We start from the raw sequence: 18,133 nt of genomic DNA on the forward strand, positions 1-18,133 counted from the left end.
GATCTCCATTACTTAAAACCAAAACCAAGACCAACCAACCAACCGAAAACCTTAATTCATACATCCAGACTTCTGTCATTAACTTAGATAAAGCTTCCTTTACATAGAGTTCAGAGTCTACTTTTCTTCAATTTTGAAAAACTGGGCCATGTTCTCTCTCTAGATGCTGACACCTTTTCTGTATTCCATGATTTCTCTGTTAGACATCAATTCGGGCTAGGGTCTTTTAATTGTCTTTTAATTTGGGTCTCAATTTTCATGTCTATAAAATGGGAGTTAAAGAAGAAGGTCTCTAAAGTCCTTTTCTCATCTAAAGTTCAATGATGTTGTGATGTTATATACGAAAGCACTACTCAAAACCCTCCACTTTTATAACATCTTTGTAAGACTAACTTGAGGTAATGTTCTTTTTGCATTATATTATAATTTGTTCTTTTTGCATTATATTACAAAATAAATTTCTTTACTTGATTTATGGAATTCAGATTCATTATTTAAATTGTTCAAACCCAAAGATAAAAATACTAGTTGGATAGAGAGGAAATGGAAAAATCAACTTTTATGATATAAATTGTTAAGAGGAAAAAAGCAAGCTGTGAAATAGCAATTAAATAAAATCACATTTATATAAAAGAAATACACACAACATTACACACCCCATTTACCATTATTATAAAAATTGTATTCTCTTTCATATTTAAAGTTCTGAGCTTCTAAGCCCTTCCTTTTCTTTTCGCAGTGTTAGCTAATAGAATAAAAATACATTCTCCAATGGATATTTATGTGAAAGCATAGAAAAAGGTCTAGAAGGACACAGGTCAACAGAGGTTGATTTCCTGGATACAGAGGAGGGAAAAACAATGAGTGGTGACAAGATGACAGCTTCATATGTAAACTTCTGATTTTTCACTTTTAATGATACTATTTTGTGCATTAATTATGTAATTCTTTAAAACATATTCTTTTTTTTTTTTTAAGATTTTATTTCTTTATTTGACAGAGACAGCCAGCAAGAGAGGGAACACAGGCAGGGGGAGTGGGAGAGGAAGAAGCAGGCTCTCAGCAGAAGAGCCTGATGTGGGGCTCGATCCCAGAACGCTGGGATCACGCCCTGAGCCGAAGGCAGACACTTAACGACTGCACCACCCAGGCGCCCCTAAAACATATTCTTTAAAGGAAAGTTTACCTTTCACTTAATACCACTGACTATTTTTATTTTACCATTTACAGACATATGTTAAGCCTTAGCTAGCAGCATAGAAGCAGAAGATAAGCAAACAGAAAAAAAAAAAAAAGTATCTTTAGTTCTAAATTGTTTCTAAAATAAAGCCTTCTGAAAATTAATGTTCCCAGTGTGGTAACTACTCTTGACAACTCTGATGAAATGATACTTACTCTACTATTTGGGAAATGTTCATCATCAACATCTTCATCCAAACAGACCAAATCACCCTCTACTACTCTTGATCCATAGGTTGCAAGTCTGTAGGATACTGCCTCATTCCAAATCTTGCTGCTATATGCATGAACGTAGAATATGCGCATTGAATGGGGAAAAGAAAACCATGCCTGAATACAGCCCTCTTCCGTCATGCCAAAGCGATGCAATGATTCCAACAGTGCTCTCTCTCGAACTTTGAATTCAGGCATCATTGAAAGTGTGCCTTTAGCATCCTCTGAAATAAAGAGGAAATCTGTGAGTCAACCACGCTCATTTACAGGCCAGTTATAAAGACCTTTATTATGCCTTCTAAATGAGAGGCAATGAACTGTGCTATCTTATAAACTTGAATATGAAGATGACGCTTAGCACCAACCATAAACCTAGCTACACCTGAAGTGTTTGTTTGTTTAATAAAGATCTTAATCATATGGTCCATTCTCCATCCACTTTCCCTGCTTAAAAAAAAAAAAAAAAAGCAAAAAGCACATTAGTAATACCTACTTCAGAATGGAAATAAACTAACTTGCAATTATTCAGAGGACTTCTTAAAAAAAAAAACCATTAAATAAACCTCTGCACCTACATATTTTTAAAGAGCTATTACAAACATTTACACAGACTCTTTTGAGTAAGAAAGGGTTGGATCCTTCAAGTATGCTAACAGGCCTTACTAATGGGATGCTTTTTAAAATTAAATTAATGAACTCTATTGCAAAGATGCTTATTCAGGTAGGAATCCTCATTTTAATAAATGTACCAGGTGTTTCTTATGCACACTAAAGCTTAGGAATCACTGCCATGAGGAAATTATATTCTTGGAACTCTAGATACAAACACATAGGTCATTTTGAGAGTCAAACCCATGTGGATTGACTCTAGAATCTACACTCATAACCACGTTTCTTTGGTGCTTCCCAGGAAGCATTCTGCACATAAACCATCATATTAAGCTAAAGTGTCAAAATTGACTGGGCTGAATGGCAACTAAACCAAAAACAATGTACAAAGTATTGGCTATAACAAATAAACTTATATGTAATTAAGTCTCCCCTGATTGTAATGTATACTTCCATTGGTACCAGTTTCGAATTTGAAATTCTTACCTCCTCTGAGGATTTAGACCAAAAAAAACTAAGAAACTATTTCTCCCCTCACTCCTACCCCCAAGCAAGAGTTAAAATTCAGACAAAAGTCCTGGCTATCTGGCCAAAACTGAGTGTCTTAGGCATGTAATAAAATTATTAAATATATATTACAATCTATTTCCTATCACATTTATGTAGCGATGAATGCCCTCCTGCTGACATAACACCTCTATTATGTATTTGCATGACAATGTATAGGGTAAAGAAATTTTTAAATACCAGTTTGAAGAAAATATTTCTTTGCTTTATTTACAGGATCATCCAAATCTTCTGGTGTAAGAAATAATTTTACAGCCTCCACCTTTAAAAATCAAGCAAACGTATGTTAAATGAAAATGACAAATTACTTACTTTTTAGAAAAAGATACAAATTCTCTGGCATCATAAAAGAATAGGCACTTAACAAATGCTATTTGACACTGCAATTTTATCTTCAAGACTTCAAAAATTAAATAGTGTTATATTTGGAAATATATTTGTACAAAGCAACTTCATATATAGGCTTAAAATATTATGGACTGGAAAAAGTGCCCATCATTTCCATAGTTCTACTTCTGTCATTCTTTACTTCTATCATTGAGCTTAGAATTCAAGTGTGAAGTAATGACATAAAACTCAGACTTGACCAACATATATAACAAAAATTGGGGAGGAAGCAAGCATAGGGGAATGGTAAACCACTAATTTCATTCCTGTTCTCAAGTCTTGGAATTGTTTGGTCTTTCCAATAATTGCCAAAATCTTTTTTTTTTTTTAATGCCAACTGGGGCTCCTGGGTGGCTGAGTCAGTTAAGCATCTGCCTTCGGCTCAGGTCATGATCTCAGGGTCCTGCGATCGGGCTCTCTGCTCAGCGGGAAGTCTGCTTCTCCTCCTGAGTTCTCCCTCTCTTTCTCTCTCTCTCTCTCTCAAATAAATAAATCAAATCTTAAAAAAAAAAAAAAAGAGTCATGGTTGTTGGAATTTTTATGGGGCACCTGGGTGGCTCAGTCAGTTAAGCTTCTGTCTTCAGTTCAGGTCATGATCCTGGGGTCTTGGGATCAAGCCCCATGTTGGGCTCCCTGCTAAGCAGGAGTCTGCTTCTCTCTCTTTCTTTCTCTCTCTCCCTCTGCCCTGCTCATGCTCTCTCTCTCTCTCTCTCTCCCTCCTAAATTAAAAAAAATTGCCAACTTCAATATTTTCTTTTAGAAACTAAATAGATTAAAAGATGTTCCTTTTTTTAATGGTATCTATGAGGTCCTATATTTTATTTTTACTATTATATTATTATTATTATTTATTATTATACTGTCTCCAGCACTGTGATTTCTATGTATATGTTTTAGAGCAGGAAAGGATCTTGAGATAGATCATTTAACCTAAAATCACACTCAATTTATTTTATAGTATTCATTCATTCATTCAAACAAATATATGTTAAAAAACTAATTCATTCAAATATTCAAGTATTACTAAGCATCTGCTATGTGCTAGGCACTGTGCACAGTACTAGGGATAGAGTGTTTAGCAAGAGAGATATGATGCTTGTTTACTGGAAAAGATCAAACAAACAATAACAATAAAATATAACAAAACCTAAGATGGTATGTCCAAGAGGCTTTGAGGTCAAAAGGTAAGAAGAATTCAACTTTTCTTGGGAGTGGGATGAGAATTTAAATTGAGATGTAGAGAATGTAAAAGTTGGGGAGGGGATGCTTCAAAGGAAAGAAAATATGGCTTTCTAGTTGTGGGGCCAGACTCTAAGTTGGCCCCCAATGATCTCCACTGGCTGGTACTCATCCCCACTGCAGATCTCCCCCACACTTATCAGGGTGGGTCTGTGCGCCCAGTAAGTAGAAAAGAGCAGAAGTAAAGATGTCACTTCCCAGATTACATTACAAAAGACACCGAGATTTATGTTATGGTCTCTCTCTCAGTCTTCGGTGCTCCTGGTCCTCTCTCTTGGGGAAGTCACGTCATGCATAGCCCTAGGGTGAGAAACTAAAGCTTCCTGCCAACAACCAGGGGATTGTGCCTGCAAGCAGGGCCTCTGTGCCCATTCAAGTCTCTAAAGACTACAGCTCTTGTTGATAGTGTGACTCCACACCATGTGAGACCCTGATGCACCAACACCCAGCGAGGCTGCTCCCAGATGGCTGACCCTCAGGAGCAGCGAGACAAGAAATGCTTGTCATTCTAGGCCCTCGGTTTTAGAGTAGTCTGTTACACAGCGACAACTGATAATTGATGCTCTAGCAAATTTTTTTAAAAAATGAGAAGCATGGAATACAAAGTTTAAAAGAGGTGAGTTTTTGTTTAAATGCTATAAAAAACAGGAATTTTATATAATTTGATGTCCTATTTCTGGAGTTGTAGGGTGTTAAGTTTCCTCTAAATCCTCTTTCAGTTCATTAAGAATTTGGTGAGTGCTGGTCAATTCTCTATTAAGTCTCAAACAAGTATTAAACACAGAACATCACATACAGTTTGTTTTATTATGATGTGATACTAAAAATATAGTAGCTGCTCAATAAATGTTCAATAACGTAGTATGTGGTATATGTATGTGCATGTGTATATATGCATTTACATGCTGGGTTAAGAAAGCAAAGGGTTGGCTTTATGTAGTAAGTAAAATTGACAAAACAAATCAGAGCATAGTTTTTTAAAATCCATACCATTTCACTCTTCAGCAAAGCCAATCCAATCTGGTCAGTGTGAACCTTCCTTCCCATCCCAAATCTCTGTGGTCCATAGTAATTTACAAACCCTTTATTCTACGAATACAAGAAAATCAATTAATTAAAAGCATATTGTGGGGCGCCTGGGTGGGTCAGTAGCTTAAGAGTGTGCCTTCAGTCAGGTCATGATCCTGGGATCCTATGGTCCTGGGATCCAGGCCTGCATTGTTGGGCTCCCCGATCACCAGGATGTCTGCTTTGCTCTCTCCCCCTACCCCTCACTCGTGCTCTCTTGCGCTCTATCTCAAATAAATAAATAAAATCTTTAAAAAAAAAAAGTATATTGTTATGGACTGCATGCCTGTGTTCCCCCCAAAATTCATATGTTGAAATCTTAACCTCCAATATGATGGTATTTGGAGGTGAGGACACTGGAAGATAATTAGGTCATGAGGGTAGAGCTCTCATGAATGGAATTAGTGCCCTTATAAGAAAAGATCATGGAGCTAGCTCACTCTCTTTCCACCACGTGAGAATACAACAAGAAGATAAGGCTGGCACCCTGATCTCAGGCTTCTAGCCTCCAGTGACTTTTAAATAACTTTTCTGTTATTTAAAAATCACCGAGTCTATGATTCTCTGTCATAGGTCCACAGTGACTATAACAAATATAATTACTATGTCAGAATATGTAATCAAGTCTTTCTCTTCATATTTATTTTAGTAAAAGAATAGTATAATCACCAATACACACATAAGAGCCAAATGGTCTGAGAAATGCTATACGGTTAAAGAATAGAAAGGAGAAAATCAAACAATCGAAAGATAGAAAATAAGACCAACAAAAAAGCTTTAAAAATATGTCGCTTTCCATTCACATAACTGAAGGGTATTGTGGGATAACGGACTTTCAGTGCTAAACCAGAGAAGTTCTGAGATGAACTGTTTACACAGGACTGGATCTGATCTTTGCCCTGAAGCTCTTTCTGATTTTGAGATGCTTCTGCTGTCTAGAGATGCTGAGAATAAGAAATAAATCTACTTCAAACCCAGCAAATCTTGGTTCCTTTATATATGACAATTATTTTTTAGTTATCTCAGTTTCTGAAGGCCCAGGCCAAGACAATGAATGGCATCACTTCCCCAGGAATAGAAAATTGTAAATTACTCTGCAACCTTGAAGACACTGGTCAGTGTATAAACACACTCTCAAAAAGAAAACACCAGGTCCAGATGGTTTCTTGAAAGATGAGAGTCTTCCACACTCACTTTATGAGTATTTCTCATAACAATTATTATTTCAAATTTGGAAAAACAATATCAAATAATATCCTAGAATAACCAGAAAAGCTTTAAGTACCCCTTCAAACTATTTAGGGTCAGATATAACTAAAGGTTTCTAGAAGTCAAAGTTACAACCCTCTAAAACAAAACTTCAAAGACTTCTTATTTTCAGAATTAAAGGAAAGTTGGCCAAAGTTAAAATCATTCCTAATGGGGATTTTATAACAGGCAGTTGTGTATCCATAAAATCCAAATGAAAGATAGGCAATAAATGCGATCAGAGTTCAGAGAAACTCTTCCCCTTTTTTAAGGGATATCATTTTAATAATTATTTTTTGAGGGGAAAAATATTTTAGATAGGTCAGGAAAAAAAGGGAGAAAAAACAACCATATAAAGAATACACAATCAAAGAGGGTCTATACACAGGTAAATGTGAATTTAGAAAATCTTTAGTTGGAAGTCATTTTCCTGACTATAAGACATAATAGTGATTAAAAACCAGTTCTGCCTGTTTATTTTCCTTTGGAGAGGAATAAAATTGTGTAAAAAGGTCTTTGTGGTCAGAATCTTAGATCAGTGTTTCTTAGTGTTAGCTATAGAGTAAAATCACCTAAGGAGTTTTTAAAAAAATACTAATAACCAAGGCTGCATTCCCAAATGCTCTTATTTAGTTGATTCAGGGGCAGGGACTGACTACTGAGGTTGCCTAAAAGCATCTCAGGTTGAGGATTACTGGTCTAGATCAGGGGTTGTCAAATTATTAACAGCCCACAAGTCAAATGCGGCCAACACTTATTTTTGTAAATAAAGTTTTACTGGAACACAGCCATGCTCATTCATTTATGTATGGTCCTTGTCTGTTTCCACACAAGGGCAGTAGAGTGCCTGCAACAGAGACCATATGCCTATAAAACCAAAAACATTTATTACTGGGCATTAACAGAGAAAGCTTGCTAACCCACATTCCAGATGATCAGACTAGAGGCTATGGAATATTTAGATGTCTGGCAAAGGTCACTTATGTATTTATGTTACAAAGTTTTTATTGCAAGACATAATAAAATGTGTATGATTAACTATTTGTATACATTGAAAAAAATACACAATTAGAGTGAAAAGAAAAAAGATTGTGCATAATTCTGATAAGTAATATAATTATTTACCAAGGATTTCTGGAAAAAATTATTGAACAAAATTTCCCTCAAAATCAATCCCTTTGCCTACAATACTACTCTATATGGCACGTGCTAAAAAAACAAATATACAAACAACAAGAAACACCTCTCTTCTTAAGGCAGATAGTTCCCCCACCCCACCTCCAGGTGACTCTACATTGTATTTTTAAAAATTATATTAAAGCTTTGTTTTTTTAATACAAAAATATACTGAGAAGAAAATTAAAAATAAGCCTAATTATCCTAATTATCATTTTTTAAAATAATGACAGATGCAAATAAAAAGAAAAGGTGCAAAAGAAAGTTTCCCTTCTTGCCTCAGTGTAAAGAGAAGGACTATAAAAATTTTCCTGTAACACTATATTAAAATTGGGTTTTCTTACCTTAACATTTTCTATTGCCTCCAAAATTCTCTCTCTCAGGTTTGCAGAATCATTTATTTGGTTTCTTAAATTTCTGATGATAATATCAAAGTGATTTCCTTTGAGCTGACCGAGTCTAAGGGAATCATCTACAGATCGAATATTAAACACATTCATTCTTTTCTTTTCAATTTCTTTTTCAATATTTTTCAACCTATAAATGATAAATCATATAGACTCATTAAATCTTACATTTAAAAATTAACATAAGGTTTAAATGACAGTTGCCAGACAACCACTTATATCAGAACACTAAAAACTTTTTGAGAATTCAAAAGTTAATGCTATTTCAACAGGTGTGCACTAAAAAACCCATCACTATAGGATTATTTGAACAGTTATTGCATGACCTGAAACAATTCAATCATTTAAAATCTGCCACTTCTCAAAGTTTCTGTCTTAAAACTACCTACATTTTCAGTGTAAATTTAAAACATAACACTATTTAGAAGATAATCATATTATTAAGGCAGAATGTGCCACTCAATAAGCCTTTAATCAATTAATTACTATTGATGGTGAGGTTAATATGCTCCTAGTGTTCTGAGTTTTTAATCTCATATTTATTTATGTGATGCAGTAAGAAAGTAAAGTTCTATCTTAGAAAGTAATGTCATATTACCTCTCTGGAGTCACTTTTCTAACAACCATTGCTTGATAGGTGATGGCTTTCTTGTCTTTTAGGCCTGCATAACTAAAATCTGAAGGAATCACACCAAGTTTGATAGCTAAAAAACCAAGTGCTTCAAACATTTCCAGATTTTCTTTTCGTAGGGTAAAGGCTAAAACAAAAAAAATCCCAGATTACACACACAGACAGACACACACATACAGCTACAATACATCAACTACATTCTTAGTGGACTAACAGATTAATATAATGAATCAAATTATTAATGTAAGTATTTTGTAACAAGATATAAAATCAGTGTCTTAGACTTCAGCGGTCATTTGAAAAATGCTACGTAAAGGCTTATAGAAAAAAACATATAAATTCCCTAATTTGGCATTTATATCTGACCCTAATCTCTTTTCAGTTTCCACAAGTATAACCTGTGTGACACAAAGAATGTCTCACAATCCGTCGATGGACTAGAGCCTTCCACAGCTTTGTAGTTTTGCATGTTTGAACCCCTCTGTTTAAAATGTGTTCTTTCCTTGGGGCACCTGGGTGGCTCAGTCGTTAAGCATCTGCCTTCTGCTCCGGTCATGATCCCAGGGTCCTGGGGTCCAGCCCTGCATTGGGGTCCTTGCTCAGCAGGAAGCCTGCTTCTCCCTCTCCCACTCCCCCTGCTTGTGTTCCCTCTCTGTCTCTCTCTCTGTGTCAAATAAATAAATAAATAAATAAAAACTTTAAAATGTATTCCTTCCATTTTACTTGTCATACTGGTATTTATTCTTCATGACCCAACAGCAGCAGTTCTCCCTCAAGTTCTTCCCAGGTTCCCAAGACTGAATCCTCCTAAAGCAGGGATGTTTGTTTTCTCAACTCTTACACCCACAGCCTGACACACAGTAAGTGTTCTAATAATTGCTGAATGAATAAATAAATAAACTCCACAAAGTGCTGATTACACAAACTTGCATGTCCCCACAAGTTGTCATTAACAATATCATGACACTTGCCACCATGCATTATAATTTCTCTCTTTATGTTTGCCCACCCCATAACCTGGGAGTTCCAGACCAGCAAACCAACAGATAAAACAGCGCTCGCTTTGTGGTAGGTGCTTAAAATGTCTACTCGATGACAGTGTGGGAGTGAGATTGTGAAGGCAGGGAGAAGGAACAAGCCCAGTACCAACTACCACCAAAGAAGTTCCCTAATATGCTGGCCTATAAACCTGTCAGCATTGACAGTAACAAAATACCGCAACCCACAGTTCATCCTATTTACATATGTTACATCAAACTACTGCCCTCTTCCTTCAAATCATGAAAAGGAAATTCAAGGTTTTTTGCAGAATAATTTATATTTTGTTCAACTGCTGTAATTGTCATCAGCAGCTACAAGGGTCTCCCTGAATAGTGAATACTCTATGAAAAATGAACGTTAAACATAAACGTGATTCAGGAAGTAGAAGGATGTGGTACGTATGTATGTATGTATCTATCCATCTATGAATATACAAAATAACTAAACAAGAGCTTATAATATCCACACTTTAGAATATCATACAGTTGTTTAAAAGAATGGGGAAGACCTATATATTTATACCTTCATATGAATAATCTCTAAAAACATGAAAACAGGTTTCAAAAATATACATAGTATATATAATTTATGTGAAAAGTTTTAAAAATCTACAATGCAATGTTGTATATTTTCAATGTTTTAATTTTTACAAGAAAAATATTTTTTGCTTGCATGTTTAAGAATTGTTGAAGTATAAAAACATAGCTATAATTCCTGAAGAATATTCAAGCGCAATCCATTATTTTACAGATTTATTTTTACCACTAGGGCCATTATTTTTTGTACTATTGTACAGCTCCCAAGATTTCTCCAAATTTTCTATGACAGCAGTGATAAGTCAAATGTACTATGACTCCTGTTATTCTTAAAGAACTGATAAAAGAGGTACAAGAGGGGGCACCTGGGTGGCTCAGTCGTTTAGCGTCTGCCTTCGGCTCAGGGCGTGATCCCGGCGTTATGGGATCGAGCCCCACATCGGGCTCCTCTGCTATGAGCCTGCTTCTTCCTCTCCCACTCCCCCTGCTTGTGTTCCCTCTCTCGCTGGCTGTCTCTCTCTCTGCCAAATAAATAAATAAAATCTTTTTTAAAAAAAAAGAGGTAGAAGAAAGGAGAGACTCATACAAGTTAATTCTGTGTACTAAATCACGATTTATTCTTTATACTTGCAGGATATCTTAGCCAAATAGATTCAAATATAAACCTCTGATTCCAGGACAGTTTTTTAGACCACTTGTTTCAAATAAAATGAAATTAAAAGCCCATTTTTAAAATGCAGAGAAATTATAAACTCAAAATATTCCAGCTTTTGTCATGATAGGATTTAATTACAAAGTTTAAATAAAATGATTTCAGAAGATGTGCTAGGCCAAGGATATAATGGTCAAGAAAACAAACATGTTCCCTGCCTCAGAAATATTTAGTCTTAGGAGGCTGAAAAGAATTTGAGGAAGTGTTGCTGTTCTGGGGGTTTAAAGAATGAAAAGAAATATGGCAAACAGCCAAAGCAATAAGATCAAAATATCAAATATTTCAATATTTGTAAGATTCGTGGGACCCTATTATTTTATGGGGCCTATAATGTTCTCCCTTTCCCAACTACATACCTGTATGAAGCTGAGTTTTGTTCTTTTGATTCAATCAAAACAAGAAATTCCAACAGATTGAATGCAAGAACAGATATAAGAATCGAGCTTTTATTAAGTCAGATATTAGAAAGATTTGCAGAACTGTAAAACAATGCCTCTTGTCACTAATTCTGGTTGAAAAACATGGTTATTTTTCATTAAAAGTTGTTTTCATGTTAATAGTAATAGGTTACTTTAAACAAATTCATATTTTTAGATTTTCTGGGGTTTTTTAATTGAAGTATAGCTGATACACAATATTACTTTAGTTTCACATATACAACATGGTGGTTCAACAATTTCCATTTTAATAGGTTAGGTATCAATAGGGAATAATCACACAAGTAAAAGTTGTCTGGAGTCTCCAATAACTTACAAGAGCTATTCTCTTCAGGTGTCCTAGAACCAAAACATTTGAGAGTCAATTAAGAATAATGTGAAAAAATACAGGTTGTCCCTCAAATATATTAAATCTGTGGAACTAGACAGAAGTGACTAAAATATCTCAAGAGTAACAAAATGCAAAATTTGTTCAAGTGTTGCAGCGGGCTGCCTAGATGTTACAAACTTCACAGTAGACCAGGAAACTCTTCTACATAGAGGAAGGCCAAGAGACCAGGCCATGTAAGTTTTAAAGTCCATGTGTTTGATAAGTGGAGTTCGATATGCCAAATCTGCCCCTGACAATCTGGGCATGTCACTCACTAGTTGTTAAGCAAGCTCAGCCAGGTAGGAAAGAACCTCCAGACTGTCTGAAATTATATCATTTGTTGTTGGTTAGCCTTAGTGCATAGCATTTTTTTTTTCATTTGTGATGATTTAGAACTTAGAATACAAATATTTAGGAGAATCAAATCCATGATTATCATGATAGGATTTAATTACAAAGTTTAAACAAAATGATTTCAGAAGATGTGCTGCGCTATTTGTGTTAATAGTATTTGTGTTAATGAATCTGTGTCTTATATACTTGGAAAGTTTAAGAGAATGAGACTTAGCTAATTCTAATTATAAATGTCTAATTGATTTAAATTTGTCTTTTTACACTGAAATCTAAGTTAGGAAATAATACGGGAAACACAGGAAAACTTAAAGGCCACCGAATTTATACTTTCAATTTATAAGATTTATAACATTTTCTTGATTACTTAGAAAAAGTGAAGTGCTAAAAAAAAAATCAACTCTGTTAAATTTTAAAATTCAATTTCCACTTCTAGCCATGCTGGAATAATTGGCACTAGATATAACCTCCCATTAAAAACAGAAAGCTAGACAAAACATAGGAAATACCTGTTTTTAGACACTGGAGAACAGGGAGCACAGAACTCTGATTCCAAAAGAAAAGGAAAACAAAGGAAGTGAGCCTAAAACGCTGTGGGTTTTTGTTTTGTTTTGTTTTGTTTTTGCCTAGAGATAGATACTTTCTAGACCATAGCAGAGGGAGGAGAAAACCAAGTAGAACACAGCAGTTACGCTGAATTAAAAGGGTTAGAGGTTAGAGTTCAGGAAGGCTGAGTGGGCTGGAACTCACAGGGCAGAGTTCTAGATAAGAGGAAGCTATGTATGCACAGAGTGTTCCAGAAATCTGCATCAGTGATCCCTTGAGGTTTTTGCTTATTAGTGATCTACACATGCCTAAGATTAATTGCTATACACTACTTATCTAATATTGCGTAACAAGTCACCCCAAACCTTAGTGGCTTACAAGGTTCACTTGTCTCTCATAGTGCTTATGGGTCAGGAATTCAAGAGCACCTTGGTTTGGTAGTTTGAGCTCAGGCTCTCCCATTAGGTTGCAGTTAGATGTGGCTGGGGAGATAGTTATTAAAACGACTGACAGGAGCTGAAGGATATACTTCCAAGGAGACTCACTCCCATGACTGACAAATTGGTGCTGACTGCTGGCAAAAGGGCTCAATTCTCCAATGTGCTGCCTGGATATTCTCACAGCATATTAGCCGTCTTACCCCACAGTGAGCAATCCAAGAAATGTAAGCAAAAAAGTAGAACGCTTTTTATGATCTAGCCTTAGAAGTCATACACCATCACTTCTGCCATATTCTATTGGCCAAAAAAGGCATGTGTGTGAATACCAGGAGAAGAGCATTGAGAGTCTTCTTGGGGTTGAGGACAATGATCCATCTTCTGGCTCTAAAACTATTGGTTCCACCACACACACCCCAAATTCAAAATATACTCATTCCTTTCCAAGGCCCCCAAAACTCACACCACAAAAACAGCTCAAATTCTAGCATTTTCCATCTAAATCAGGTCTAGATATAGATAAGGCTGCTTGAGTACTTATTGAATTGAAATCCTCAAATACAATTTCTCTTAATATGAAGGCTATGAAGGACTACAATACGAAGAGAAAAATCTGCTTTTCACACACCTTGCAATGTTCAAACACACAGAGGACAAGTGCTATACACTCTTTATTAAACTGGGAGAAAACTGGAGGAGAGATCTAATTAAATATCAAGGGCATGCAGTAGAAACCACAGAAGGATCATACTAAAATAGTTGAACTATATGACTGAGTGAAGCCTACTCTGGCCCTCCCTTAATAAAATTCCAAATGATGCCTCAAATAGACCTGCAAATTACTTCCTTCCTGTTAAAGCAAAGTTCAATACTCTTTAAAAGGAGACAATATAATACAGACCCTCAACAAGGTAATATTCCCAAAGTTTGACCTCCAAAAAACATTACTAAACATGCAAGAAGCAGGAAAATATGACCCATAACCCAAATAAAATTCATTCACTAGAAACAAATCCAGAAATGAGTGACAGAATTAGCAGACAAACATTTCTTAAAGACCTATTAAAAATAGGCTCAAAGATTATAGTAAAACATGAATATAAGTTGGAGACCTAGGAAAGAACTAAATGGAACTTCTAAAGCTGGAAAATGGAATTCTTAAAATAAAAATTTCATTGGATCTTTAAATCTTCCATACAATTTCTTCTGTAAAAAAGTATCCTAGGAAAATTATTATGGTGCTGTCTCAAAAAATTAAATATATGTTATCATATGACCCAGCAATTTCACTTCTGGGGATATACCCACAAGAACTGAAAACAGGGAGTTGAACAGATATTTTTCCATGTTCATAGCAGTATTATTCACAACAGCCAAAAGACAGAAACAACCCATGTCCATTGGTAGATAAGTGAATAAAAAAAAGAGGTATATATACATACAATATTATTCAGCCTCTAAAGGAAGGAAATTCTCACACATATACAACATAGACGAATCTTAAAGATCTATAGTTAACTTATAAGTGCCAATCACACATTGGCAAATATTTATGGTTCCACTTATATGAAATACCTAGAGTAGTCAGAGACAGAAAGCAGGATGTTGGTTGCCAATGGCTGGGGGGAGAGGGGAATGGCGAGTTATTATTTAATGGGTATATAGTTTCAGTTTGGGGAGATAAAATTAAGTTCTGGAGATGGATGATGGTAATGGATGTACAACAATGTGAATGTACTTAATGCCATTGAACTATACATTTAAGAGTGGTTAAAATGGCAAATTCTGTTATGTATATTTTATAACAATAAAAAAAGTTTTTTTAAGTGTTCTCCTTTTTTTAAAAAAATTTTTTTTAAGATTTTATCTATTTATTTGACAGAGAGAGACAGCCAGCGAGAGAGGGAACACAAGCAGGGGGAGTGGGAGAGGAAGAAGCAGGCTCCTAGCAGAGGAGCCTGATGTGGGGCTCGATCCCAGAGCTACAGGATCACGCCCTGAGCCAAAGGCAGACACTTAAAGATTGCGCCACCCAGGCACCCCCAAAATTTTTTAATTTTATTTTCTATGTGACCACTTACAGTTTTTATTTGGATTTAACATTTAAAACACTGAAACAGTACAAACTGTGAGGTATAATATTTTGTTTACACTCGGATATTCATTTTTATTTTTTTACTACCAAGATAATGTATACCAAACGTAATTTTAAAAATTTTCATTGTCTGCATGTCTGTTCTCATCATCATTATATGTTTTGTTCCATATCTCTTACTGTATTAAAATAATCTTGACACTTTGGGGCAATTGCTACTTTTTAGATAGGCCTATTTATTAAGAATTTTTTTTATATGAGTTATTTTTGTTCTTACAAAAGTTGGCCTGTGCAAAATCTGGGCTAGGCATACTTTACCTTGGTCTTTTCTTTGTTCTTGGACTTGTTCTTATCTCCATACGATTCTCTGGTGAACCATCAATCCCTCCCCTTAATAAATCCCTCCAAGTATTCAGTTTTTGTAAAGCTAATTTAAATTAATACATAAAAAGTTTCCACAATTTTTAGTTCATTAATTCAAATTAATACTGTTAGAATTTCAAGTAGTATAAAATCTATAACTGCTTAAATGACTTATCAGCAATTCTCCCACATTTAAAGCTACTTTTGTTTTTCCTTCAAAACAGGTTTACCTATTACCATTTACTGCATGCCTCATGTGTCAAGTGCTGTACTAGCAGCTTTCTCATGGATAAGTCACACACCAGACAGAAATTTCCAGGGGAGAAGATATCAACATTTGAATAATTATTACACATATTAAAAATTTTCACTAATTATTTCATTTAATTGTTAGAATAGCATTGTGAATTAAGCTTTACCATTACCCCATTTTTAAAGTACAACCAAAAGTTACAAATTGTTAAGTAACTTGCCCACGGCATTATTTTTTCCATTTGTGAAAACTAAGTTTTAAAGAGATTAAAAAGTTCATAAATCTTTCTATGAACTGAAGTCATAACATAAAATAAAACCCCCATAGATTCAAGGTCTAATCTCTTCATTTATACCAGAGAGTCCCTATATAATATAATCCCGTTTCTGTGCCACACGTAATCCGTGCAAATTTGAGTTGCTGCTTTTATCTTAAAAGCTTTGCTACATAAGGCCAATATTTCTGATGAACACAGATGCAAAAATCCTCAACAATATCCTAGCAAAACAAATCCCAAAAAATACATTAAAAAAAATCATTCACCACAATCAAGTGGGATTTATTTCTGGGTTGCAAGGATGGTTCAATATTTGCAAACCAATCAACGTGATACATCACATCAATAAGAAAGAGGGTAAGAACCATAAGGTCAATTCAATAGGCTCAGAAAAAGCATTTGACAAAGTAAAACATCCATTCATGATAAAAACCCTCAACAAAGTAGGTTTAGAGGAAACATACTTCAACATAAAAAAGGCCTTATATGAAAAACTCACAGCTAACTTCATTTTTAATGGAAAGAACTGAGAGCCTTTTCCCTAAAATCAGGAATGAGACAAGGATGTCCACTCTCACCACTTTTATTCAACATAGTACTAGAAGTCCTAGCCACAGCAATCAAGTAACAAAAAGAAATAAAGGGCATCCAAATTGGTAAGAAAGAAGTAAAACTTTCACTATTTGCAGATGACATGATACTACATATAGAAAACCTGAAAGACTCCATCAAAAACCTGTTAGAACTCATAAATGCATTCACTAAGGTCAAAGGATACAAAATCAATGCAGAGAAATCTGTGGCATTCCTATGCACCAATAATGAAGCAGTAGAAAGAGAAATTAAGAAAACAATCCTATTTACAATTGCATTGAAAATAAAAGATACCTATGAATAAACCTAACCAAAGAGGAGAAAGACCTGTATTCTGAAAACTATAAAAAAACTGATGAAAGAAACTGAAGATGACAGAGAGAAATGGAAAGACATTCTATGCTCAGGGATTACAAGAACACTGTTAAAATGTCTATACTACCCAAAGCAATCTGCACATTTAATGAAATCCCTATCAAAATATCAACACATCTTTCACAGAACTAATCCTAAAATTTGTATGTAACCACAAAAGACCCTGAATAGCCAAAACCATCTTGAAAAACAAAACAAAACAAAACTAGAGGCATCACAATTCTGGACTTCAAGTTACATTACAAAACTATAGCAATCAAAACAGTATGGTACTGACACAAAATAGACACATAGATCAATGGAATGGAATAGAAAACCCAGAAATGAACCCACAATTAAATGGTCAATTAATCTTCAACAAAGCAGGAAAGAAATCCAATGGGAAAAAGACAATCTCTTCAAGAAGTGGTGTTGGGAAAACTGTACAGTTATATGCAAAAGAATGAAACTGGACCACTTTGTTACACCATATACAAAAATCAATTCAAATGGATGAAAGACCTAAATGTGAGACCTGAAACCATAAAAATCCTAGGAAAGAACATAGGAAATAATTTCTCTGACATCAGCTGTAGCAACTTTTTCCTAGATAGGTCCCCTGAGGTAAGGGAAACAAATGCAAAAACAAAATACTGGCACTACATCAGAATAAAAAGCTTCCATACAGCAAAGGAAACAATCAATAAAACTAAAAGGCAACCTACAGAATGGGAGAGGTTATTCGCAAATTACATATCTGATAAAGGTTTAGTATCCAAAATATATAAAGAACTGATACCACTCAACACCCAAAAAACAATCCAATTTAACAATGTGCAGAAGACACAAACAGACATTTCTCCAAAGAAGACAACAGATGCACGCCTGGGTTGCTCAGTCAGTTAAGGATCCAACTCTTGATCTCAGCTCAAATCTTAGTCTCAGGGTCATGAGTTCATGCCCTGCATTGTGCTCCACACTGG

The 18,133-nt window shown here is 35.1% G+C and overlaps 1 protein-coding gene across 6 annotated transcripts in view; it reads right to left on the reverse strand.

Annotated features, from left to right (window-relative positions):
* The window catches only part of PUS7L (pseudouridine synthase 7 like), a 42,877-nt gene that overhangs the window by 18,874 nt on the left and 5,870 nt on the right, over positions 1 to 18,133 (reverse strand). For 4 of the 6 annotated variants that reach the window (XM_034644679.1, XM_019808568.2, XM_034644677.1 and 1 more), the window contains exons 3-7: positions 8,752 to 8,911; positions 8,091 to 8,283; positions 5,245 to 5,343; positions 2,809 to 2,890; positions 1,396 to 1,676 (exon numbers count right to left, since the gene is read on the reverse strand). In XM_034644679.1, the coding sequence (XP_034500570.1) occupies positions 1,396 to 1,676; positions 2,809 to 2,890; positions 5,245 to 5,343; positions 8,091 to 8,283; positions 8,752 to 8,911 (815 nt within the window). Of the gene's footprint in view, positions 1 to 1,395; positions 1,677 to 2,808; positions 2,891 to 5,244; positions 5,344 to 8,090; positions 8,284 to 8,751; positions 8,912 to 10,726; positions 10,783 to 18,133 lie in introns of those variants that run through there. The other 2 variants (XM_034644680.1, XM_034644678.1) reach the window with 2 other exon arrangements.

This window comes from Ailuropoda melanoleuca, chromosome 16 (genome assembly GCF_002007445.2).
Source record: "Ailuropoda melanoleuca isolate Jingjing chromosome 16, ASM200744v2, whole genome shotgun sequence".
NCBI lineage: Eukaryota > Metazoa > Chordata > Mammalia > Carnivora > Ursidae > Ailuropoda > Ailuropoda melanoleuca.